The sequence below is a fragment of the Octodon degus genome, unplaced genomic scaffold (genome assembly GCF_000260255.1).
Source record: "Octodon degus isolate 3935 unplaced genomic scaffold, OctDeg1.0 scaffold00042, whole genome shotgun sequence".
NCBI classification, from domain to species: domain Eukaryota; kingdom Metazoa; phylum Chordata; class Mammalia; order Rodentia; family Octodontidae; genus Octodon; species Octodon degus.
The window spans coordinates 14,078,391-14,104,095 of NW_004524618.1; the positions used below are offsets into that span (position 1 = coordinate 14,078,391).

The 25,705-nt window shown below is 50.4% G+C and overlaps 2 protein-coding genes across 12 annotated transcripts in view; one reads left to right on the forward strand and one right to left on the reverse strand.

Annotated features, from left to right (window-relative positions):
- Window positions 1–11,107, forward strand: part of Habp2 (hyaluronan binding protein 2) — a 31,884-nt gene extending 20,777 nt beyond the window's left edge. For 3 of the 4 annotated variants that reach the window (XM_023715448.1, XM_023715451.1, XM_023715449.1), the window contains 9 exons: window positions 513–629; window positions 1,381–1,500; window positions 1,989–2,160; window positions 3,798–3,895; window positions 4,990–5,245; window positions 6,171–6,313; window positions 7,156–7,290; window positions 8,640–8,785; window positions 10,496–11,107. In XM_023715448.1, the coding sequence (XP_023571216.1) occupies window positions 513–629; window positions 1,381–1,500; window positions 1,989–2,160; window positions 3,798–3,895; window positions 4,990–5,245; window positions 6,171–6,313; window positions 7,156–7,290; window positions 8,640–8,785; window positions 10,496–10,660 (1,352 nt within the window). In that variant the 3' untranslated portion in view covers window positions 10,661–11,107. The remainder of the gene's footprint in view (window positions 1–512; window positions 630–1,380; window positions 1,501–1,988; window positions 2,161–3,797; window positions 3,896–4,989; window positions 5,246–6,170; window positions 6,314–7,155; window positions 7,291–8,639; window positions 8,786–10,495) is intronic. The other variant, XM_023715450.1, reaches the window with a different exon arrangement.
- Window positions 11,105–25,705, reverse strand: part of Nrap (nebulin related anchoring protein) — a 69,140-nt gene continuing 54,539 nt past the window's right edge. For all 8 annotated transcript variants that reach the window (XM_023715442.1, XM_023715444.1, XM_023715443.1 and 5 more), the window contains 10 exons: window positions 24,463–24,567; window positions 24,013–24,120; window positions 22,828–23,139; window positions 19,814–19,918; window positions 18,879–18,977; window positions 17,493–17,597; window positions 14,269–14,376; window positions 12,743–13,054; window positions 11,942–12,073; window positions 11,105–11,359 (listed from right to left, as the gene is read on the reverse strand). In XM_023715442.1, the coding sequence (XP_023571210.1) occupies window positions 11,264–11,359; window positions 11,942–12,073; window positions 12,743–13,054; window positions 14,269–14,376; window positions 17,493–17,597; window positions 18,879–18,977; window positions 19,814–19,918; window positions 22,828–23,139; window positions 24,013–24,120; window positions 24,463–24,567 (1,482 nt within the window). In that variant the 3' untranslated portion in view covers window positions 11,105–11,263. The remainder of the gene's footprint in view (window positions 11,360–11,941; window positions 12,074–12,742; window positions 13,055–14,268; window positions 14,377–17,492; window positions 17,598–18,878; window positions 18,978–19,813; window positions 19,919–22,827; window positions 23,140–24,012; window positions 24,121–24,462; window positions 24,568–25,705) is intronic.

Below are 25,705 nucleotides of genomic sequence, written 5' to 3' on the forward strand. Positions count from 1 at the left end.
TCACAAATTCCCTGTTTTCAAAATGGATATCTTGGGGCCTGGGAGATGGCTCAGTAGAATAAGCACTTGCCTGGCAAGCACAATGGCCTGAGGGCCTGAGTTCAATCCCCAGTTACACACACACACACACACACACACACACACACACACACACACAAAATATCCTTTCAGTAAATGTCTCAGTAATATTGGGTGCAATCTCTCAACTGCTGAAAGAATGACAGAACTATATAAGATGGGGAGATCAAAACTGAGCCTCTGTGTTGAAGGCATTCATATTTAACCATGTTTCTACGAAAATGGAGAAAGGCAGACTATGAGCAGCAGAGGACACACAGGAAGCCATCACCCATGCTCCCAGCATAACAGAAGCCTGTCTTTGAGCCTCATGGTGATTCAGAACCATGGACAAGGCCCTGGGCTAGGTTAGCCACGCCCACCCTAAACATTGCACTGTACAGGTATCTCTAGGTACAATGTGCTTCAAATCTTTCTCTATGGGTCTCCCACAGTAGAATCCAGATGCAAGAACAACCCATGTGGCCACGGAGAATGTCTCATTACCCAGAGTTCTCCCTACTACCGCTGTGCCTGCAGACACCCTTACACAGGTCCAAACTGTTCCAGAGGTAAGTAGTAGAGACACCTTCCTGCAAGGCTCCCTAGCCTAGCTTGGGCCTGGAGTCTATGTATCTTAACATGTGGCAGTCCAGATGTACCTAAAAATTTTATGTTGTCCAAGATGGTCCTTTGAATTAGGATATTCATGAATCTTTCATCCCCAGAGAAGACAATAGGAAGTGACTGATCTTTGTCCTTTCCCATCCAAAAAAGCATCATCTTGAAATTCACTTCCTCCAGGAAGTAGATGCTAATCTATTCCTGAGACAGGCCAAGTCCGAGAGCCAGTATATTTTGAGTCACTCTTGAGTCAACCACTGTCCTAGAAGATTGATATTCTCTCACACATCTTCCCGGAAACTCTACAAGAAAGAGTTTCACACTTACTGAGACTGAAATCCATGCAGGATAACTAACTTGCTTAAGGCCACGTGGCTATGGAGGGCCAGAGCCAAATTTCAACCTAACAGACCCACCCTGAATTCCTCCTGTGCCTCTTGTCACGTCTCACTGAGTGGCCCATTGATGTTCACCTCTATTTGCTTGGCTTCCATGCCTGTTGCTTGCCCCAGGCTTGTCCATGCTTCCAGGCCTCCTGTGATGTGAGCTAGAGCCTCAAGGGAGCTGTCTTTCCATTTGGTGACTCACATTTTATGAAAGGCCAACACCAGACAAAAATGCCATAGCTACCTCCCCATCACCTCAGGTGGAGATTTGCCTCCTGAGGAAACTTCCCGGCCCCACTTGCTGTGTTCACAGTGCTTTCCGCGTGCCGGCCGAACCCCTGCCAGAATGGTGGCACTTGCTCACGCCAGAAGCGGAGATCCAGATTCAAGTGCACTTGTTCTGACCAGTTCAAGGGAAGATTCTGTGAAATAGGTATGGCTTCTGACACCATTTCTCCAGAAGTCCATGGCCATGAGAGGCATCTGAAATCCTTTTCTATGTGGGCTTTGTGCCAGCGTGTGGTTTAAGTCAGATTGCCCAGACTCTTTTATTGTATGGTCTTGTCCTTCTAACCTAAGGACATGAGATGCATCCGGCTCCAGGTAAAGAAAGTGACCATGTGGTATAGAGCCCAGGCCAAGGAAATATACCTGAGCAAGTCTGGGCCTTGAGCCAGCCTCCAGCGGTTCTTTTGTAAGTCAAAACTAAATAATTAGATTCCCATCTACATTCTAAGCTAGTATATTTCACATTTTTAAGCTGGGTTGAATCTGCATCTCCTTGAAATTTGTGGTGAAACTGTAAGGTGATAAATATCCAGACCCAAGCTTATTGGCCACTGGTAGACGCCCCAGCCTTTCCAGGAGCAGCGTCCCCGTAGCTCCCAGTTCTTATGTCCCTGCTCACTCTCTCCCTCTGAGGTTCCGATGACTGCTATGTTGGTGACGGCTACTCCTACCGGGGCAGAGTGAGCAGGACCGTCAATCAGCACACATGCCTGCACTGGAACTCCCACCTCCTCTTGCAGGAGAACTACAACATGTTTATGGAGGACGCCGAGGGCCACGGGATTGGGGATCACAACTTCTGCAGGTAAGAATTACCTTCTCTGCCCAGTCACGGTGGCTTGATTTTGAAACACATCACCAAACGCCTGAGCCACCTGTCAAGGAAACGTGAGGACAGGTGAGGCTCTGCTGCTGCCACCATCAGCCCCTAGATCTCAGGGGCTCCCGTGAATCAAAGCTTCTTGCTAAGGCTGTGTGTGGGATGGGGGAGGGAATGGTAGGAGGTTCATCTCTGGGTAGTTTCTCAAATACCCAGGAAGAAAAGAAGAGAATGGAAAGCACCTGCTTAGGCAGAGTGCAGCGGCTGGGGTTCAATCCCCCTCGTGCCATACCAGCCCCACCCCAGGGCACGCTGAGACCGAGATTGAGGCTGACCGTGGTGGTGCACTCCTGTAATCCCAGCGCTTGGGAGGCTGAAGACAGGAGGATCACTATGAGTCCGATCTGTGTAGTGAGACCCAGTAGACCCTGTATTAAATACATTTTTTTAAAAAAAACAAAAGCAAAGAATGGAAAGTTGGAAAATGGAGCACTTTTACAAAACTACTTCAACCTGTACATGACATGTTACTGCCCTGTGCACACTGCATGGGTCAGAAAGTGACAGACGGCCCCACATAACTTTCATGGGGAATGAAGAGGAGCAGGTGGGCCGGCTGTGAGCATGCGGCCTTGACAAGGGTGCTCAGGCTTTCCTGAGAAGGACGACGCCGAGACCGCCTGCCTGAGTCCCTTGGCTCTCCTTGCTGGGACGAAACACCTGACACCCAAAGTTGAGGAAGGAAAGGTCTATTTAGCTCACACTTTGTGGAGGTTTTAGTCTATCAGCAGCTGGCTCCCAGGCAGGGTGGCCTGGTGCGGGGGGTGGCAGGAGGCAGCACAGCAACAAGAGCAAAAGTGGGGTGATGCACTTTTCCTCCCTTATAGTGTAAGCGGGCTACCCCAACCCCAGGACCGCTGTGGCACTCACGCCTGAGCCATCCTCTTTCACAAGATGAGGATGTTTACAAAGTGCTTAGTTGAACTTACAAACTTCTCTTTTTTATTTTGGTACCAGGAATTGAACTCAGGACCTGGTTGCCTACCAAGCAGGTGCATGTGCCCCTGAGCAGTGTCCCCCTAAACTTCTCAGGTTGACACAGTTTGCCAACCATTACACCACCCTGGTAACAACTAGAGATTCCCCCTTTCCCCCTCTGCTGCCTCTGGGCCATTCCACTCTGAAGCCTTCCTCCTACCATCTAACCAAGGCCAATGATCCCAAGGGATAGGATCCTTTTCTCAGGCTTTAAGCTGCCTGTATAAGAGATGTGGCCTTGCCTGTGAACTCCATCCTGGTTCTTGAGACTCCCCTCCAGATGCTTAGAGCCCCAGAGATAGCTCAGCTCAGTGGCACAGCACCTGCCTGGCAGGCATGAGGTTGTGAGTTTGATTCTTGGTACCAAAAAAAAAAAAAAAAAAAAAAAAAAGAAGAGGAAGAAGTTAATATTCTGCCCAGTAAACTCAGGCCCACCTTCTGGGCTGCGGTTTGCCAAGTTGTTGGAGGACTGGGCTGATGTGCAATCCCAGGGCAAGTACAAGGGTGCGGTGTCCTCTCATCCAAGGGTCCTTCAGTGAGGCTGTGTTCACTGAGTCTCTAATCCTCCTTGTTTTTCATTGTAGAAACCCAGATGGAGACCAAAAGCCCTGGTGCTTTATTAAAGCTAATAGTGAAAAGGTGAAATGGGAGTACTGTGAGGTCCCAGCGTGCCCAGCTACAGGTAGGCTGAGGGATGTCGCCAGGCCCCTGGGGGCAGGTCATGTCCTCTGGGCAGGTGTTGCTGGCACCCTCGCTTTCCCACCCAGTCCTCCCTCGGACCAGCTTCATCAGCTCATCCCAGTGCCAGCCTGCCTCCCACTCGGGCAGCTGAGCAGAACACCCTTGTCAACTCAGGCCGGGTGTTCAGCTAGAAACTCGTTTCATGACTGCACGTCAGTGTGCTCAGCAGCTCCGCATCGATCGCAGGTGGCATGCTGGCTCCCAGCCAGCCCTCTGTGCACAATGGGGATCAAACATTGTCTGTGCCCCCATGGCCTCTCAGGGTGCAACTTGGCCTGAATTCCAGCCTCATGGCACTCCTGCCAGCCTTCCTGGCCCACCCCTGTGCCCACATTCAGAGCACCCTGCCCTCCTACTCTGGCCAGTGGGGTTCCCTCCCTGAGAAGTTTCACATCTCTGCCTTTGGTCTTCTGGTTGCCTCTGTGTGTAACACTCCTTCCATGTCTGCTCTTGCCTGATCCCAACCATTATTAGGGAACAAACCCAAGCATCCCCTCCTCTGAGGAGTCCTCCTTGGTTTCCAGAGTGAGGTGTTAGCCCTCCCTCCTTAACAGCCCCTGGAATGAAACAAGGCAGCACTCAGGCACCCCTTGCTCTCTCCTCTGTATCCCAGGCATCTCTGCAAACTCTCCTTTCCCCTGCCTTGCTTCAACTAGGATCCCCTCTGCCCTGATATAACCTCTAAATTTGTGTGATTTGTGTGTGTGTGTGTGTGTGTGTGAGAGAGAGAGAGAGAGAGAGAGAGAGAGCATTAATGGATAGCTGATAGATCTGTGTATTTACTCTCTCTCACACACACACTTTGAAAGGGGGAAAAAGCAGCATCTTCACTCTTAGTTCTAAAAACTTGCTTTGTATTCATTAAGATAATCAACAAATATGAGTGCACAGCAACACCACCCTGCATGCACCAGTGCAGGCTCCAGCTCGAGTCATTGGCTCAACTGCTGGGCTGAGTAAGATCTGGGGCCAGATCCTCCCAAGGGATGAGAAGGAGGGGGCCCCTTAGGTGATCTACCTCTTTGTGTCCCGCAGACACTCATAACCCAGAGCAGAGCCCAGTGGACTCCTCGATCCAGCCTTTGGGGTTTGCCTCCTGTGGGAGAACTGAGGTTGCAGAGAGGAAGATCAAGAGGATCTACGGAGGTTTCAAGAGCACAGCGGGCAAGCACCCATGGCAGGCGTCCCTGCAGACCTCGCTGCCTTTGGCCTCCTCCATGCCCCAAGGCCACTTCTGTGGGGGGGTGCTGGTCCACCCCTGCTGGGTGCTTACCGCAGCCCACTGTACTGAGTGAGTGCACACAGGGTGACGTGGACGCAGGCTGGTGGCCTCCCCTTCCTGAAGGCTCTGAACCAAAAGGTGGCTTTAAAATACCAGACTAAAAAGAACTATCATAGCTGCTGGGGAGATGGCTCGGTAGAATAAGCGCTTCCCTGGCAAGTGCAAGGGCCTGAGTTCAATCCCCAGTTCCAAAAAAAAAAAAAAAAAAAGCTATCCTTCTGACACTGCCTGCCATGGGCCTTGCTCCAAACTAGCTCCAGAAGGACAAGTCAAGGGAAGGCAAAGACTTGTATCTATCTTATTCATTGTGTTATTCCCATTGCATTATTACTGCTGGTCTTCGAACATAGAAAATGCTCAATAATGATCTGTGGAGGGAAAGAGGGTAATTTACTGTTTTCATCAATAAGGACCTGGATCTGGCACAGAAGGTTTAGCACCTTCCCTAAAGCTACACGAAAGAAAGCAGAGGAGTGGGAACCAAACTCACATTGATCTGCCATGAGCTGCTTGAGGCTGTTGTCACTGACCCTTGGGGCATCCTCACCCAGGCCTCCTGTGTACCTCATAGAAGTCAGTGACTTGCAGGAGTGAGGATCACCACCCCTCAGAGTTCCCCTGGTTCCTGGTCAGAGCTGGTTCCATGAAGCTCAGATTTTGGAGGAGGACTTGATAGCTTTCCAGTCCATCCCGTCATTACCTGATTTCGCACACCTAGAGTGCACTTCCATTACTAAAGCAGTTTCCCACATTAGGAACACACAGCAGGGTTCTGTGAGGAGAAAGGGACTACGAATGAGCGAATGAGCGCACTAAGGCTGCGGAAGGCCGGGGTCAAAGGTCACACCACTCACCAGGAGTTAAGCTAGGGCGTGGGCCCTGCATCTTCCTGTCCAGCACAATTCCCCAACGGTGGTTTTACCTTCCCCTGCAGCATAAAGGCCAAGCATCTCAAAGTTGTGCTAGGGGACCAGGACCTGAAGAAGACGGAGGTCCATGAGCAGAGTTTCAGGGTGGAGAAGATCATCAAGCACAGCCACTACCAGGAGAGAGACGAGATTCCGCACAACGACATAGGCACGTCCCCGCCCGTCCTTTCTGACTGCTCTCCCGGGGGTCTTGTGGGTGGAGTTCTCCACAGATGGGAAGCTGAGGTTTGGTTTCAAAAGGTTCTGTGGATCATTTTGGTCCCTTGTGGACCACGGAAGGTAAAGAATTTATTCCAGAGCTTTTCAGTTCTTAAGACTATGTGTTTGTGTTGTAGAAAAATGAACACAGACTCCAGCTGAGGGGAAGGAGTGTCAGGACACTGCACTGAGAATCCCGGATCCCCAGCCATTACCTGGGGGTGGGGCTGCCGCCCTGAGCTTCTCTAGGGAAAACGGGAACACTGTTGCACAACTCCAAGCTTCCTGAGTACTAATGCCTGGCACTGGTACCTGGGGTGTTCTGGCGCCCAGGCAATGCCAGTCCTCAGCTACTGGGTTCACAGGATTGTCTTTGTATCTCTCTGTCTCTGTCTCTGTCTGTCTCTCGGTCTCTCTGTCTGTCTGTCTGTCTGTCTGTCTGTCTCTCTCTCTCTCTCTCTCTCTCTTTCTCTCTCTCTCTCTCCCTCTCTCTCTTCCTCCCCCTCTCTCTTTCTGTGTGTGTCTCTCTCTTTCTAGCTTTTACTGCTCTGACACCCTGTTTTTTAAAATGGACTAGAAATTATTTTGAACCCACTTATTGTTCTTGGTATTACTCTCAGCCTGTGTTAATCCTCTCAAGTGAAAGTTTAAAAAATAAAATGATGAAGGAAGAAGGTTTTCGGTCATGGAGGGTGGAGTTTCACTACTAGCCCTTTCAGAAGCCAGTGGAGAGCTGCTGCCTCTCTGCAAAGGTGCTAAAGCCATATTGTCTCCTCCCCTGTCTCCACACAGCTCTGCTCAAGTTAAAGCCCGTGGACGGGCACTGCGCTCTGGAGTCTAAGTATGTGAAGACTGTTTGTTTGCCTGGCGATTCCTTTCCCTCTGGGACTGAGTGCCACATCTCCGGCTGGGGTGTGACAGAAACAGGTGAGTCCATCTCTGCACTCTCTCCTGGCTCAGGGAAGCCGCATCAGCCAGAGAAGAATGGGGCTACTGCAACTGAATTTCTAACTCAAAATAAGTTTAAAATGCACCAAAAGAAAGCTCCTGCTTCCTCATTCCAGCTGTAGGTAAATCTTACCATTTGCAGGGAATGTTCCCTGATCAGCCCTGACCTGTGTCTAGATACCCTGCCTCTGCCCCTAGATGCCCACTCTTCTCAAGTGCTGCTCCTGTGCCCACAGAGACCTCTCTGCCTCCCTGGTGATGCGCAAGGAGGGCAGGGTGGGAGGAGCTTGGCAGTGGCACCAGGCACACTTGCAGCACATCCTCGGCTCTGTGGCTTGCACCGCTCAGTCTTAATTTCTCAATAATTCCAGCCCCCTCCAAGATTTGGAATCATGATCAGGTAAGATTCTATCCTCGGGGCTGGGGACTTAGCTCAGTGGTAGAACACTTGCCTAGCAAGTTGGAAGCTCTGGGTTTGGTCCTTGGCACCAAAAACAAAACATAATCCTCCCCTAAGATTATATCCTCAAATACAAAGACATTCAGAAAGGTATTTCAAGTCCTTCACAAATACTCAAAATGCATTTGCTGCCTCTCCCAATCTTGTCCTTAATAATGGGGAGTGGGAGCCACTTTAGAAGGTGAAATGTAATATGCACAATTACTCTTAAAGTAAATGAAATGTAAGGTGCAAGACTGTCCGAGGCTCTTGGGAAAAGAGATTTCAGGCTAATTGGAATTAAAACCAGAAAACTCTTTTTTTCAGTCTAGCCCTTTTGACCTTTATTCTGTGTAATGGGGTCTTGGCAACGTGGCAATGTCTTAGTGGAGAATCTCTCAAGGCCTCAGGTTAAAACAGTGCTGTCAGTACGTTCCAAGTCAATGGCATATTTGGATTGACTCCGTTATCTTTAAGGGGAGAATGTCTTCTAGAAACAGAGACTCTACTGCACTAGGAAAGGCCAATCAGTCACTTAGAATCTTCTCATGCAAGTCGTTCTGCTGATGGTAGAAAATTTTGAGGATGGTCAAGACATCATCGTCCATGCCCTCTTGGAGCTTGTAGTCTAGTTAGACCTTAGAGGAGGGAATGGATGACTCTGTCCCACGGTGCTCAGTGCAGCTTTGTGGGGCTGCACAGACATGGCGAAGGCTGAGGCGAAGGGGAAAGCTCCTCAGTGCTGGAAGACACAGTTCTTCTGCTCATTTTTCAGGGGGCTCATTCCTTCCCAAGCTGTGGGCTGGTAGCCTTCTCCTTCACCACCAGACTCTGGATGGATGGGTCCCAGCCTGGTCCCCACAGTAGTGACTCTTTTTTCCTTCCACAGGGGAGGGGTCCCGCCAGCTTCTGGATGCAAAGGTCAAGCTGATTGCCAACACTTTATGCAACTCCCGAAGACTCTATCACCAAACGATTGACGATAGTATGATTTGTGCAGGAAACCTTCAGAAACCTGGGACGGACACCTGCCAGGTCAGGCTCCAAATGCCCTTGGTGAAGGAGAGCTCGGCAGAATCGTACACAGGCACAGAGGCCCCGTAGAGCCCGGGAGTGGGAGCAAGGGACACGTGTCACAAAGCTCAGCACAGGCAGGGCACATCTGACCCCAGCACATCTGAATCCACCTCACACCAGGATGGCTCTGCATCATAACATAGCAGGCCACATTGGCTGCATTGTGCTTTAGCTCACTGAACTCTTACAACTCTCTGGCGAAGGGACTGTCATTGTCACCATTGTACGGATGTTCAGAAAAGTCGTGCCTACCTATAGAAATGGGGTAGTAAGTAAAAGCCCTTGAATTTGAACCCCTGGGCCTGCGGGACACCAGAGCTTCTACTTTGCTCCACTAAGCCTCATGTGGAGATAGCACTGCTGGTCTCAGTGTTAGGCTGTGTGTCTAAAAACAGGGAACTGTCGGCAAGACTGGTGACTAACAGGAAAGTGACATAAGGCCTACAGGTGTTGCAATGATATTATTAGTCATTAAATGCGCGTGACACAGATGGACAGCGGTAGAAACAGAAACTGTGATAAGGAGCTTGATTTAGTCCTAGTAATCTGCGTGACTCTGTGGTCAAAGCCAAAACCTGGAACCTGCCTAACCTCCCACCTTGTGCAGGCTTCTGGGACCCACCCCCACCCAGCTGTCGAGGTCTGCGGTAGCTCATGGATGCTCTGGGAGGGAAGATGTTGGCTCTGTCAACTGCTGCTAAAGGCACCTCAGACCCCGTGCCACGTCAAAGCCTGCGCCCCGAGACTCCTCTGTAGGGCCCCCTTCACACAGGATACTTCTTCAGACTTCTCGGAACATCACATTTCAGGATTTTCAAGATAATTCAGGGGCTTCACTTGTAGCTTTAGAAATAGCCATGAGCTTGGAGCCTGTTTCCATCTGTTCTTATATGATTTTGATCAACCACCCAGTTAATTCTCCGTTCTCTGTCACTTCATGGAGCTCTACTCTGTGTCCATGAGATGATCAGGTGGCAGCTATCAGTAAGCAAGAGAGTCCATTTTTCCAGGCCTGTTCATTGTAGCAGCCTTGTCTGTGAGTCTCCCCACTTTCTCCTCCATCCTCATCCTCACCACTGCCACTAGGGCTTAATACAAACCAGACTCTGCTCTATGTTCTGTGCAAGCAAAGGATCCTGGCACCCTGGGCATCAGTTGCTATGCACAGTTCACAGCTGAGAAACTGAGGCCCCAAGCCACACAGCTAGCAGCCCAAGAGCCTGGGTTGGACTCCAGAAGCTCAAACCCCGTACCCAGGTACAATGCCCAGGCCCCTCTGTCACTGAGTCCCTGTCCTTCCCCCCTGCCCTGTGTGAGACCCTGTTCAACAGGGCACCATCCCCTGGGTCAACTGCAAGAAGAAGCAGCAGTGAGGACACTGCAGGACTCGGGGTCAGGATGTAGGATCAGCCAACCACACTGTGACCACAGCCCTGGGCTTCTCTGTTCAGACCTCTTGGGATCCAGAGCTAACAGTGTAACTTCTCTCTGTTCAGAGCCTTGCATCACGGGTGGCATGAGAAGGGTGATGTCACCACTTTCCAGAGACACCCATGTGGCTAGCAGGCAATGCCACCCAGTCACCTCTGGCACCCTTGAGAGATGAGGGAGGCATCTCTGAATGCATGCAGGTCCGTGAGGCTGAATGTTTGCTGCTTTTCTCCCCAGGGAGACTCTGGAGGCCCTCTGACCTGTGAGAAGGGTGGCGTCTACTACGTCTATGGGATCGTAAGCTGGGGCCAGGAATGTGGGGAAAAGCCCGGGGTCTACACCCACGTCACCAAGTTCCTGAACTGGATCAAAACCACAATACAAAACGAGGCTGTCTTCTGAGGTGGTGTCCTGCAACCTCAGAGCCATCCTCCTCAGCACGAGATAAAGTGAAACTCACGGCAGCAACGATACCTCAGGAGTACCCAGAAGGCCACACAGAAGCGGGCCCTGCTCGGGGCAGACGACAGCTGCTCACCCTGGGTCTTGCCAGCCAATATCCACACCACTTACCAGCCCCCCCCACCTCCCTGGGGACCCCAGGGACAATGGACTCAATGCTCAATGGATTAGGTTTGCCTCCCTTCTGTTGATTGTACCTGCTAGAAAATCAGTGTTCACAGAGACTGCCTCAGCCAAGGACACCTACAAATGTGAGATTACAGAACACCCAGCACTGAGGATAGTCACTTCGACTGCTTACCCCTCCTCCCCAAAACCTGAAGGACTCAACAGCACCCACCACCCTCCTCCAGGTATTATGGAAAAAAGCAAAAATGCAACATCTTCTATTTGCTTTCAGACTTGTTATTTTAATAATGGCAGATCTTGAGATGGGCTGTGGTGCCATTTTTTATAGGTGCTCACAGCATCTGCAGTGTGGCTCTGAAGAGCTGACTTCTGCCGCGGCTTCTCAAGAACCTGGGTAGGGCCCACTCCCTCTCATCAGCAGAGCCTCTTCCTTCTGCTGTGCAGGATCTCAGTGGCATCCAGATTCACCTCCCCCATCAGATGCTCAGCCCCCACTGCCTCTCGTGTCTCCTGCAGAAATCAAAGGCATCCCCCATGTTAAAATGAACCTCCCCCATGGACACACACACACACACACACACACACACGCTAAGATGCTCCCAGAGATTCAACACATTCATCCTCCTTTCTGGTCTCCTCCTCTACCCTGCCCAAGAAAAAGGATCCTCAGGGCAACAATGAGAGAGAAGCAAAGCCAATCTCTCATTTAGTCACTGTGTCTTTCTTCTGAACAAAGTAGGGTTCAGAATGCAGGCTGTTATAGCTGGTGAGTCCCTGACCCTTTCTGCACATGTAACAAGCAAGCAGTCGACACAGCCTGGGTGCCCTGGCCCGGGATTGATGTCTCCCCGGTAGGTTCGCCTCTGCAGAACTAATGGCTGTGACTTCAGAGAAAACCCTGCAGGAAGTTTAACCTGTGTGTCATCCACCCGGTCATCCCAGACCCATGAAATTAGGTGCCTCGCTCAGCTGCATTTCACACTTCTTTAGAGCTGGCTGACCTTTGGCCAAAAATAAACTTTGAAAAGAAACAATGGCTTTGTCTTTCCCGTGGTCCTGCCAGGCAGGGGGAGTTGGCAGCTCGCTACTCACATAAGCTCCCCGGAGCCCCAGGGCCCTCGCGTTGGCCAGCTCTGCAGCCCGCCGAGCCATCTCCACTTTGTAGGAGCCAGGAGGGGTCCAGCCAACACCTCTGGTCAGATTCAAGTCTGATTTGTAGTTGACCTTGGAGGAAGAAAGAAACAAGAGGAGTGTATTGGCAGGGTATAGGGTGCTTTGACCACAGTGACTGGGATTAAAAAGGCAGCCACAAAACAAGGAATATACTGTCGGTCAAGCTAGAACAAGGGGAGCAGATTCATCCTAAGTCCGAGCTCCCTGACTTGGAGGACCTGCTGCACCTGCTGTGAGCGGCCAGCATGCAGCTGTCACTCACGTCTTCTATCTGAGCGATGGGAGCTAAGGTGGGGTCAGGGTAGTGCCTGGTTCTCTGTGGGCCCAGCAAAGCCACTTTCCTTCCCTGGACTTCATTTTCTTCCCAGGGAAAAGTGCAGGGCCTGGGTTAGCTAACTTACTGTGACTCCTCAGAGATAGTACAGCACAGGGACCAAGGACATGGGCCCTCACATCAAACTACATGTGGTCTGTATTCCAGACCTACTTAACCCCTCTGGATCCCGGGTTCCTCGTCTGTAAAATGAAACAGTGGTGGGAGCGTGGAGGCTACAGAGCTCAGTGATCAGAAAGCAATTGGCACAGAGCATGGTGAAGAGCACAGAGGTGGTACAGTAATTACTGCCCTTCTTCCTTCTGGTTCCAAAATGCCCAGTGTCTGGGTGCCATCTCAGCCCAGCTCCCCCAGAAGGTAATACGAGATGTGCGAAGGTGGCTCACATCACTCTGCAGCTGGTGCGCCTTCCTCGCATGCTTCAAGCTCAGCTGCTCCGGGTCGCAGGTGGGCTGGGGCAGGGGCTGCCTGTAATGCACGTGACTGGCCAGTTTCTGGCTCCTCTTGGCCTGGAGGAAGCCAGGCTGATCGGTGCGGCTATGGAACTGGAACCGACTCTTGGCAAAGTCCTTCCTGTACTCATTGTCACTCTGCAGCCTGCCAACGTTGAGGAAATGCTTCATCCTTGGGTCATCACTGATGCTGCGGTACCCGATCTGCAGGCCCCGGTCCCGCAGGAAGGCCTCTTTGTACCGGAACTGAAAATCAGAGGAGCAGAGATGGATCACAGGGCCCACCTCCCCTCCAGAGCTGCCCTCCCTGGTGAGGCAGCCACGGGACTCAGCAGGAAGCTCAGCACGGACACAGGCTTTGGATTTCATAGGCCTAGCTGTCTGGCCTTGGCTAGTTACCAAATCTCAGTTTCCCCATCTGATAAAATGGGAGAATGAATCCCCATTGCCATGGGAGATTGAGAAAATTCCCCGAAGTGGGTGTTGAGCTTCAAGCCTGGCACCAACTATGCCCACTGCTGGTGACTCTGGTATTACGGTTGCTGTCACCAGTACTCCACCAGGAGGGGAAATGTATCCATTCTTTTGATCCTTTCCAACTTTCAGGAACCTACCCTGGTGCTTCTCAAATCATTCATGATGGACCCATTTCATTTAGCATTGCTAAAGTTGTCATTCATCGAAGACCTACCCCCAGCACTTGTAATCTCCCAAGCAGTCCCATACCCTGCTCAGTCAGTTGAGTCCACCAATCACAGACTTAGGTGTTTGTGGATCTAATTACTAAGAAACTGTTTGAATGCTTGCCCCACTGTCCGTCTTTAGCTCACAGCAGACCAGCAAGCAAACATGTGTGGCTAGACAGCTGTCCAGTGTCTAATCAGCACTGTTCTCCTCTCCAGTAATCCTAGATGCCATGTTCTGAATACCTGCTGTGTTCCAGGCACTGCAAACCATTTTGTTTGTATCCCTACACTAATCCTAGAAGGCAAGTATGACGTCACTTTTTCATAGATATAGAAATTTGAGTTCGGAGAATTTAAGCAACCTGCCCAAGTCAAGTAGCCAGTTCCTGAGCAACTGAGCCAAGACACAAACTCAGGTCAACATAAGGCAAAGGCCCACTTGCTCTCTGCTCCATACTTGTGTTTCCACTTAGAGAAGTCCCTTTACTGAGAATCACCCAACCAACCACATGCTCCCTGATTTCTAAGTGCTGCTCCACCAACTTTTAGGGGTGTTTCTCCTAAAAGAGAGGGAATAGGAATGCAAACCCCTAACCCCAGATTTCTGGCTAGATTCTACAAAATTGGCCTGCTTTTTCTTTCCTCTGAAGTGCACATTACATTTTGGTGTGGAAGTGACACTCTTTGACCCCTTGAAGCCTGCCTACTGCCCATCAAGGTACGGGGAAGAACAGCATGAAATGTGTCAGCTACAGAGACAACATGGAGTCTTACATCGCTGGCAATCTCCCTGGATGCCCGAGCTGTCTGGAACGGGATAGCGTCCAGCCTGAAGTCATAGCCACCAGCCCGGATCTGCTCCCAAGAGTTTCTGTAGACTTTCTGGATTGGGAAAATAAAAGCAAGGGTAAGCAAGGGGTGGCAACCTGGTGTGGGTCTGACTGGCTCTCAGCAAAACCAGTTCCTACACCCAGTGTGTTGCAAAGACGGCAGAGCCCATGAGCTCCTATTCAGTCTGGGGACTCCCCAGCTCTGGGATTGGAGAGGGCTGGTGATGAGGGCCTTCAGCTCTAAGGCCCCAGCTGACCATGAAGCCTAGCTCTGGCACGGCTTGTGGTCCCTGGGTCTGGCTCCACTTTCTCCTTGTCTCTGCCTGTTCTCTCCTGGATGCCAGAACTCAGAGTTCCAGAGCCCACTGCACTTCACATGCTGACAGCAGGGCTGCGCCTTGGGTCTTGGCACCCATGTGTCTGTCCATTCCGCTAACCCCAGCAGGGCTCCCAGTTTCACTTCCATGCCACCTCCCACCCCATCACTTGAAGGCTGGCCACATCTCACACTTGCCCAGTGCCCAGTGCCAGCGAAGCACCTCCAGCTGCACCACTGCCTTGCAGAGAACCTGACGGGGTACCTGACCCACGGCCTTCATCTCCTTCTCTTTCATTCTTTCCCCTCTTTAAGCTGTGCTCACACCCCCTGAGAGCCTGTAATCACATCTTCTTAGTCCTCACCTGAGCCTGAATCGCCAATGGGGTCCCAAGATCTTCTGTGCCTTCATGTAGTGAGTGTTTTTCAAGATAAGGGAAAGGCTCCATGAAAGGAACCTTTGGGAGATCCCAGGGAAAGGCTGGCCTTTATTCCACCACAGAGCAGGGAGCCAGCGGGTGAGCCAATCCCCAACAAATGACAAAGTGATAGCCTCAGACTGTGTGGGTCACTCATTCTGTGAGCCACTGCAGATGGCGGGGGAGGGGGGCTTCAGAACCTTACTTTTATCCCTGGAAATAGAGGTCAGGGCTGGTGCTCAGCCCTACAGGGCCTGGAAGACTGAGCAAAGCAGAGGAAAAGCCAAGTGTCCCACTCCCGCCACACTGGCCTCTCACTAGAGGGGCTGTGGAGGACCTGAGCCAAGCAGGGTAGTGCCACCATCTCATGCTCTGTTGTCACCATCACCTTCACCACCACCTCCAGCTCCAACCTCCAACACCAGAAGCCATGAACCAGACACCTACTGTGTTCCAGGCCCAGATCTACTCGTGGCCAGGGTAATGGCCTACATTCTGGAATGACAGACTGAGTCAGATGATTAGATTTCCTGAGTCACCACTGAGTTCAGTTTAGGACTGAAAGATATGTGGAAGGGGTGGGGCATTCAGTCAATGACACACCGATAACTCCTCTAGAGCTGCGCTTCTTCTGTTGGAGGCTCTGCTGACGCTGTAGCAGTCGATAGAGTCAGGACCTGTCTACTCTGGGTGAGGGGGACATGGGGCCTTCCTGATAAGTGCATCCATACCAGATCTGGGCTAGTTTTTGACATCAAGCTTGGCACAGCCTCAAAATCCAACATCATCCCATACTGGCATCCAAGGCACCAAGCTTCCAAATTTTGGCGACTGTGGATCAAGTGGTGAGCGGGCAAGCCCAGCCCCACAGTGCGCCCGCGCCCTTTCTCCAGCGCCTCTCCCTGTGCACCGTCTGCCTGATTGTGAGCACTTCCTCCCCAGGTTTTTATTCTGCTGAGGTTCTTGCCTTGCCACTGGGTTCTTTAGATTCCACAGGCACTTTGATTTGGAATCCTGGGCGCTCCTCTTCTTGATCACAGTGGGCACAGTTTTGTCCTCATCCTCACACATTAGAGTCATTTGATTTTTAGTTATTTCGGCTGCCTTACACATCTCAATGGCTTTCTTTGCCCGGCAAGGTCACTCAGCCTCCACACCCTCCTGGCAGAGCACTTGATCCAATTGTGCAAGGTCCACACGCCCCAAGAGTACGCTTTCAAGTGAGGTTTGTGAGTCCTCCACACCCACACGCCCTGCAGCTCATTTCAACTTCGGGACTGTGTGGCTGGCTCCCCCGGGAGAGGGAAGACGCTCTGTCCTCCTTCACCTGGGCCCCACGTGAACCGGCAGGTTCGTGCCAGTCTCCTTGGCAGCGTGTCTCCAAGAGTCCCTCCAGCGGAGCCTCACCACCCCATCCTGCACACATTAATGAGCTGGATATTCTGCCTGGCTCTGCAGAGGAGGCGGACCCGCTTCCCCAGATGGAGGTCAGCCTACCAGAGCTACTGTTCTAAAATTATCCTTTGCACATCCCTCAAAAGCATCAAATGGTCATAATAACTCATATTTACAAAGCACAGGCGCATTCACTGCGTGGGATCCCACAGGGCTTTACAAACGCAACAAACTAATACACACGCTAACTAGAAGGTGCCTCTCACAACCCCTGCAAGGTGCCACCTCTGGGGTGAGCGGCAGCAGCTGTCGGTCTGCACGGAGCCCCAGGACACAATGGCCAGGCCAGGGAGGGAAGAATGGCCGGGCTCTGGGAGGCCACGCGCCGCCCCAGGCCAACACGCAGCCTGTGTTATTCCGTTCTGACAGTGTCTTTTGATTCTGCGCTTCTCTACCTGTTATCCTGGGATCACAGCTTTGCTGGCCACATGGCTGCCTATTCTGTTACAGCCAGGGGCCTCCAACCCCTGCCAACAACAAGCCTGGGTTCAAGAAACAGCATCTTGGTTCATCATGCAAAGGGCACACGTCCAAGGGAAACTGGAGTGCTGGAGGGCACGGTGGTGCACACAAAGGAGCCGGCTATATTAGACGGGATGGGCCGCCGTGGAGCAGCTGTCTCTGCGATCATGGGTACACCCCTTGGAGTGGCTCATGAGAGGCACCCAGGAAAGGAACAGAGCCACCGTCTACACCTGTGGGAGCCTGGGACTATTCAGCCATCCCAGAATCCTGTATTTAGAGCTAGAAGACACCTGAAGTTAGCCCAGCCCCATTCCCATTTTACAGGTGAACAAACTGAGCCCCTGCAAGGAAAGTGACAAGAAGTCATGACTGCAGTTTGTCCTACTTTCTGTTAGGTGTTCTTTCTTTTCCACATTCTCATTCCTAGGGCATTTTTTTAAACAAATAAAATCTGTTCTGAGCAGACAATTTTACAAAAGCCAGCAGAAATCACACGAACAGAGGTTCACTCACATCGCTGAGATGCAACGCGTTGAGACGGGCTCGGGCAAACTCCGGGTGGTCAGCGATCACTGTGTACCTGTGCAGGGACTCCGCATCTCCCAACCTGTACAGGCGCTGCAGGTAAGACAGGCGCGAGGTCAAGGCAGGACTGCACCTGCTGAATCCAGGGTTATGAAGCAGCCCATCCCCCTTCTGCCCTTCCCACCCGATGGCCCACAGGCTGCCAATCATGGGGCACATTGCACCCATGGAGAGTGTCCTTCTAGAACCCTCTGCTGAAAGAAGGTTCCTATGTGTCCAGGGTCAGGTGCAGGTAGCTGGTTTTAAATAGAGCCTGTTAAAAACATCAGGATCTGCTTCCAGTGGGCCACAAAGCAAATACCCTGGTTGGCCTCAGACATGCGTCTCTAAGATGCATGGCTGTTGCAAAGAATCTTCATGGCTGATCACTCCACATGCTTTTTATTGGTATGAAGATGTAGCCTAGGGCCTTTGTTGTTTAACATCAATACTACTACTGTTCATACACAGGTAATAAGATCTTTCATTCAAAATACTTCAATGAGTGTTCAAAAATTAAGGTTTTCATAATCCACCCAAGAAAATGCAATTGAAACCTCAAGCTTCATGTGGGCTGTTACGTTCAGAGCACCATTTTAAGACCTGTTAATAATTTTAGCAAGGGTTGCAGCCTCGTCTGATTTCAGAGAGGAAAATGTGATCATTGATTGGGTCCACTTCCAAATCCAATTTGGAGTTGTAAACATAACTGGTCAGGGCAGCCCTTGAGCTCTCTGGAGGCTGAGGCAATTCTGTTACTGCGTTTGTTGGGGGCGGTGAATCCCTTGACAATTTGTTGTGGGGGGGGGGTAGCTTTTTGCTCCTTGACATAATGCAGGCAAGAGGAAACTGGGCTAAATCATGCAGAAAGCAAAAGCAGAAAGAAGCCCTGAATACTTCTTCTCCTCTGGAGTGTACCGAGCATTTAATTCCACTACCATTCCATCAGCAAGTAAGACGCATCTGATCTCATGCTTGGTAAGGGATCGTCAGTAATGCTTGGCTTTATTAGTATTATTACGAGCAAACCACCATAGGGGGCATTTCTAGAAGACTTACTATGATCCCAGCACTTGCTAGAAGCTTTATTTGCTTTCATATATCTAATCCTCATTTAATTCACTTAATCTTATGAGATAGTTGTTATTCTTATCCCCTTACCCCCTACCTCCTTCAAATAAGGGAAACAAGTTTGGAAGAGATAAAGCAATTTGGCCCGCCATGACCCGGATGGTGTCACCCTCACAGCTTCCCAGGGCCTATGTGGGCCAGCGCTGACCACTAAACAGCTCTACCCTACTTCTCTCCCACAATGTAGGAAGAGAAGGAACCCACCTCATTGCACTGCAGGTAGCTGGTTTTGGCATGAACCAGGTCTGGAGAGTCAACCACCGCGGTGAACTTGATACTGTCGGGCTTGCTACGGTATTTGGTCTGAAAAGGAAGATAAAGATTCCCCTAAAACACAGTCAAATGTCTGGAGCCAATCGCTGTCATAAAAACAGCTTCGTCTTCCTTCTCAGGATAAATGTACCACTGAGATTATTGGATGAGTCTCTTTCCTCGGTGGACGCCTAGCCATCAAAAGATTAAAAAACTCTAGGGGCCAGGGAGATGGCTCAGTAGAATACATGCTTCCCTGGCAAGCACAAGAGCCTGAGTTCAATTCTTGGTTCCGAAAAAAAAAAAAAAGGTTAAAAAAACTCCCAAGCTCTTCTCTGTGATGAGGAACACTTTACAGGCATTTATTCTCTTGAACAAGAGGCCCCTAATAGAAAGGAATTTAGTAAAGGGAAGCTTTTAGCATCCCTGAGACCCTGCTCAGCCCTGGTCTGAATAAGTTCTGCTATTAAGGAAGTGAAGGAGGCAGTGCTACCCTCATGGGGATTCCACAGCAGGATCCCCACCAATCTGATGGAGCACCCAGTTGATGTCCCTGTCACTGTGCAGCTTGTAACACCACTGGCAGTCAGAGAGTGGCCAGGCCCTCCCAGTGGGGGTAACATAGTGGATGTGACTGCCACCCCCCATCTCGATGAAAAAGAGGGGCCATTTTAGATCACACTTGTGCAATACATTAGTTCCTCAACAGTGAACTTATGTAGAGGAAAACTTTTTTGTTTTAGGATTTGGTTATGAGTGATCCCAGAAGGCCACTCAGAAGTCATCACTGCTCCTCGTCCTCTTTGGATCTGCACTCAATGAGTAGGTCTGGCTTCTACAGGAAATGCTAGGGGGGCCTGGGGCTCTGGTGGGACCAGGTCCGGTACCTCACTGATGAGCTCCCCGGCCTTCTTTGCTCTCTCTATCTGCGGAGAGCTCAGCGCCAGCCAGCCTGTCCCCTTCATGCCCATCAAGTCTGCCTTGTAACGAAACTGCAGGAAGAAAGACACAGACCATTAGTGGGAGTGACCTAGGATGGTTAGGGCATTTCGAGGTCCTTGACACACAGTAATGCTCCAGCACAGTGGGTCAGTATCTTCACTGAGAACACATTCTGCGTGTTATCAAGTCCAGCTGTTTGGATTTGTGCATTTTATCAGGAACTGAATAATGGATCACATATAACGTACAAAACATCCTCCAACTCCACTGAATGGATTAACAGGATGTGAAGTGGGCAGTGACTTCTGAAGTTGATCCCTGAAAAAGCCAGAAAGGTGCTCAAATCCAAGCATCTGTGGGATCTTTTTGTTTCATTCTGTAAGCGAAGCGACTGCCTGCCTGCCTGCCTGCCTGCCTGCCTGCCTGCCTGCCTCTACAGAAACATTCAATGCACCATTCAGTTGATGAGAGAACTTTGAGTCCTGGATCAAAGGTTCTGTAGCTTGGAGCCAATCACTTTACCAAAATGTGACTCAGTTTCTCCCTGGGAACCCTCCTGCTCTCCTGAAGCACCTGAGAGTGCTGGGGGACAGGAGCCAGCTGGAGTTTTATCCTTGCAGTAATGGCAATGGAAGGAGCAGGAATCAAATGCAACAGGAACTTAAAACCTGCAACAAACCCGAATCCAACCGGCTAATTGTGAGGAAGCCCTTTTCATCTTTTCAAGCCTCAGTTTACCTCCTCCCCTCACTGTGACTCGCTATGACTTGCTTCTATTGCAGATGCACACTAAGCTCATCCTCTTTATTTTCAAGGCTCTGAAGATGAGGACTACAGCATCGTTCCTGGGAGGGAATACTCAGAGGCGCTCTGAGACAATGGGTCAGAGCGAGAGCCCCCTGAAATGGCACATCGCATTACAATTCCTTGATCTGCCCTCAGCTACCTGCAATGAGACAGTCACCCAAATGCCTTTCTTCTTCTCTTGATGGAAATTAGGCATTTTAAAGATGGGGGGAAATCCTCTCTATGGAAGTCTAAAATTTGGATCTAAACGAAGTTGATGGCATTTCTCTAATTTAGATATAACCTCTGCCGTAACGCAAACTATCACTGCAGAAATCAGCCTCTCGGCCTTTTTAGTTTCCTTTCATTTCAGGATTCACAGCATTCCTCACAGCTGGCCTCAAACAGGGTCGGTTTCTGATCTACTGTCTGCTGGTTAATGCCCCTGTGCAAATTCCACTCTGCTTTCCAACTGGCTCAGGGAGACATCACTCAGGCTCGGGAGCAGGTTTCAAAACCCCATGTCAGTAAGATTGCTTTTTACACCGCGATCTTTCAGTCTACACCAGCAAAGCTTTTGCCTTCTACTCTGATAAAGAACAAAGAAAATTGGATAAATTTCTAAGTTGGAGAGAATAATCCTACAGGGCCTCTTCACAGCCAGGCCTTGCTCCTTTCATAAGCGAGATGAAGTGGGGAGCGCTCTTTCAACTCGCCTTTTGTGGAGCTGAACAGTACGATCGCAGGTAAGTCAGAAAGCAAGATGCAGGTTCCCCAAAGATCTGGCTGCGCCTCAGACTCTCTTATAAATGGATTGTCTATTGATATCTCAGCTCACAGCCCAGCTTTGACTATTCACGCAGATCCTAAAAACAACACACCTGCCCCAGACTTCATGATAAGGGGGAATGGGGATGGGAGGCCAGAAGAGGAGAGTGGACAGGAGTCAGCTACCCAAAGACGGTTTTGAAGAATGATTCCAAGATAATAGGGGACCTTCCCAAACTGCCCAGCTGCATCTGGCTTCCCCAAATGGCACTTCAACTCTCCTCCTTGCACGGATGGAGGGCCAGAAGTCCTCTGCAAATTTCCACACAGTGTTTCCTGGAAGCCTACTTTGGAGCCCTGTACTGCAAATATACCAGCTATGGCATTAAGCCTCAGAGTTCTAATAGACACAGGAATGATTTAAGTAGCTGCATGCAGGAGAGGTCTATAAGAAGGCATATATTTGTCATGCTAATAACGAATATTGTCATAACTGGGCGTGGTGGTGTGTGCCTGTAGTCCCAGCACTCAGGACTTTGAGGCAAGAGTCTCTCTGTGAGTTCCAGGTTAGCAACATAGTAAGTTCAAGGCCACCCTATACTACATAGTGAGACCCTGTCTCAAAAAACAAAAGTAACACCAAAAGCAGCATCATTGCTACATTGTGTACAGTGAACCTTGCTTTAGAACGTTATCTCATTTTGCAAAGGAAAGTTCCTATTTTCATCTACAGAACAATGTTGATATTCAAGTGATGTGTAGACTCTCAGGAAAGCCATGGGCTGCATACTCTGAGTAAATCACACTGGTAATGATTAAGGCCACAGACTCAGGAGCCAGAGCACCGAGGTTCATAATCTAGCCACCTGGGGAAGCCAGGGGGACAGATCCAGGGGACAAGAGACCACGGCTGGAAGACTTATTTAATCCCTTACTACTGGTGGTTCTGAGCCAGCCATTGCCCTGCCGACTCATGGCCTAGGCCCTAATTTAAACTGCACACATGCATGTGCATGCGCGTGTGCACTCTCTCACCGACACCCTCCCACCCACCTCCCTATTCCATCTGTCTCCACAGCCTGTATCACCATGTGACATATGAGCTTTCCTTATCCATCTGGATTTACCTCCTCTGAGGATAATGGAAGTTTCAGAGTACAGGAAAGTTTTCACTACTTGTTGACTACTATCTTCGCAGGACCTGGCTTAGACCCTGGAGCATAATAGATGCTCAATAAATATTATGCAATTAAGTGAGTAAATGGTTCCCACCTAGGTGACAGAGGCCAGGCAAGTCATTATTTGATCCGGGAAGACGCAGAAGGCCAAGGAAGAGGCCAGGATTGACACACAGGCGTGGAGGCAGGAAGGAGGGCAGCTGGCTTGCAATGCACAAGCCCCTCACCTCACTTTGTAGGGCGTGGGCTTTCTTGGCCCAGGCCATTCGCAGGTCCTCAGGCAGCGCTGTGAACTCATGGCATTGGGTCCGGTAGTCATAATCGCTGGCCAGGGCCTGGGCCTTCCGGGCGTGGACCAGGTGCAGCATGTCCGTGGGCAGGTGGCACTGGGCCTGGCTGCCAGCCGCCTCCCTCTTGTACTGGTGCTCGCTCTGCAGCTGTCCCATGCGCTGGCAGTGCTGCAGCCGCGAGTCCTCGCTCACGCCGCGCACCCCGATGAGCCTGCCGCGCTCCTTCACGAAGTCGTGCCTGTAAAGAAACTGAGGGGGAGGAGCGGCTGGTCAGAGGCCAACAGGCAGCCCGCTCACTTTCCCTCTGTGCATTTTCCTTGCAGACCCCAGAAAAATCACCTCTCCTCACACTGGGGGGTACTGGGTTCTAAGACCACAGTGGTGGAGCTGGTCAGAGAGCATGCCTCCCTCCCTGGGAGATGGATAATTAAAACATCGCTCCATTCTTCCTATCTAATTAAAACCAGATTCTCAGAACCAAAGTCAGGGTCCCACCCCCCTCCTTACATGTCCTGTGGCCAAAAGAAATTTATCAAAAAGGGTAAAAAAAGAAATGTGTTCTTCAGCCATTTGCACTTGGCAAAACATTAAACCCAAAAGACAGGATCCATGTATTTGAAGTCCACATTTTCTGTAATTTGTTTGTGGGAACGAGAAAGTCACCTTCATGTCCCAAAGCTGTGAATGTTAGCAACAGAGCAGCTGCAATGGGGTGGGCAAATCCCAACACAGACAGGGAAAGCACAGAGTGCTGTGGGAAGTGTACTCCATGGTCAGGAGACTTCCAGCCCAGTCTCTGGTCTCCTTCTCAGCTGGGGTGGAGCTTTTCAAAGCAGCCTGCTTTTGCTTTCTTGGGAGCTGCTGCCTGGACTTTGCAATTCGGAGTCAATCTGAAGCTCCTTCGTGCTAGAGACCTTTACGGGGTTTAGCTTGTGAGTCACAGAGCCTTTCCTTCCCTCCCTCTGTTAAAGGATCTCATTCATAACTAATATATTCTGCAGGTGACATCCTGTCTCACATGGTTATAGATTTGCTTTAATTCCAGAAAATCAGCCGTAGACACTGTTTTACATGAAGTTAACAGATAGGAGGCCAGACGGAAGGTCAGGGCATTCCACTCACATCACTGGCCCTGTCTCCCGAGGCCCGCGCAGCCTGGAAGGGGAGCGCGTCTATTGTCAGCTTGTAGCCTTGAGCACGGAGATTACGCCAAGACTCCTGGTACTTTGCCTGAAGTGGAAACACATGTACATCTTTTTGTAAGAGATTACACAAATCAGCAAACAAAGGCTGTCCCTTTCCGCTTGCAGCATGGTGTGCCAGGATCAATTTCTGACCTGCAAACGCTTTCTATTTTGCAAAGAAAATCTCATTAGCACCCACCCTGTGGTAGTCTCCGAGCATGCGGAGGCATGTAACACATTTGTGAAAAGGTATGTGGATTTAATGTGGGCGTCTAGAACGCACATTTTTAAAAGCTTCTGTGAGTGCCAGAAAGCTTGCTGTTAGATCGCAGACGCGACATGCATGGCTTTGGAGCGTGCTTGAACTTCAGTGGGGAAAAGGGCTCACATCGCTCAGGTTGGCTGTGTTCGCTTTTGCTCGGGTGAACTCAGGCAGGCCCAGGGTCGCGGTGTACTGGTGTGTCGCATCCTCTCCAGCTGCTCTATAGAGGCGCTGTGCCCCAAAGAAAAAGGCAAGGAGGTCAGCGCTGCGCATTTCTGTGGTGCAGGGAGGCCCTCTTCTGCAACTGGGGAAGCCAGGTAGTAAAAGGCCATTCCAGAGGCAAAGGTACACTGTCGCCTCAGGGAAGAGGTTTCTCTCAATAAAGACCCTCTCTACAAGGCAGATGGAATGAGGGAAAAAGCCATTGCAATTTGCTTTGCAAAATAATAGGCTGAGGAGTGACAAAAACAATTAAGAATATTATTCTTCACTGAGGTCCTCACCACCCACTCTGTCCCTGAGGATTTAGCACAAGACAATGCCAGGCCTGGAAATCGTATGAGAATCCCTACCCAGTGGAAGGGAGGTGCCCAATCCTGACCTGCAGCCTCTCCTAACACCCCAGAATCCTCCACATGAGCGGATTCATGCCAGGGCTGCCCTGACTGTCCTTCTCCACCACCCGTGATTAGGATTAGATCTGGGTTTCCTGACTTTCCAAGGCCATCCTGGAGGTCCTCATTGCCCCACGGCACATGGTGCACAAAAGAATCCAGAAAGGCTAAAGAAGGACTGAGAACTGCTAGGATCAGTGTTTAACATCCTGAATTTCCACCTCTTTGGACTTCTTTTTTCACAACTGCCACGTCTTACTTTCTGACCTGGGGTGAATATGGGACTTCACTGTATCAGTAGGCAAGTCTCATTCGACCTCTAAAAGTTAGTCAGGAAAATCTTAAAGACTAAAGCTGATTCTCCATTTATGTTGGTGAGCAGCTCACCTGCGTCAAGCCTATAGCTTAGCAACTGCAAAAAGTAGAAGCAATGGGGCGGGAGCGATGACTTTCCAGAATGGGATCCTTTGTCCTGCATCTCCCCTCTACTGGAAACGTGTGAATTAACCAGTGAGGAGAAGATGCGGAAGATCAACAGGCCACATGACAAACACTGCTGTAAACTGTCCGCTGATAACTACAAATCAGTCCTCCTTACAACAACCATCGGGATGACAAGATAAAATCAGTCAGCCAATCTTTGCTTACATAGAATATATGAATTATGGACTATAGCTGCTCAGACTTCTGTGTGCAAAAAGTCATCTGAGACTCTTTGTATTCTGTAGCTCCAGCAAGGGCTTGAGCTTGGGCAC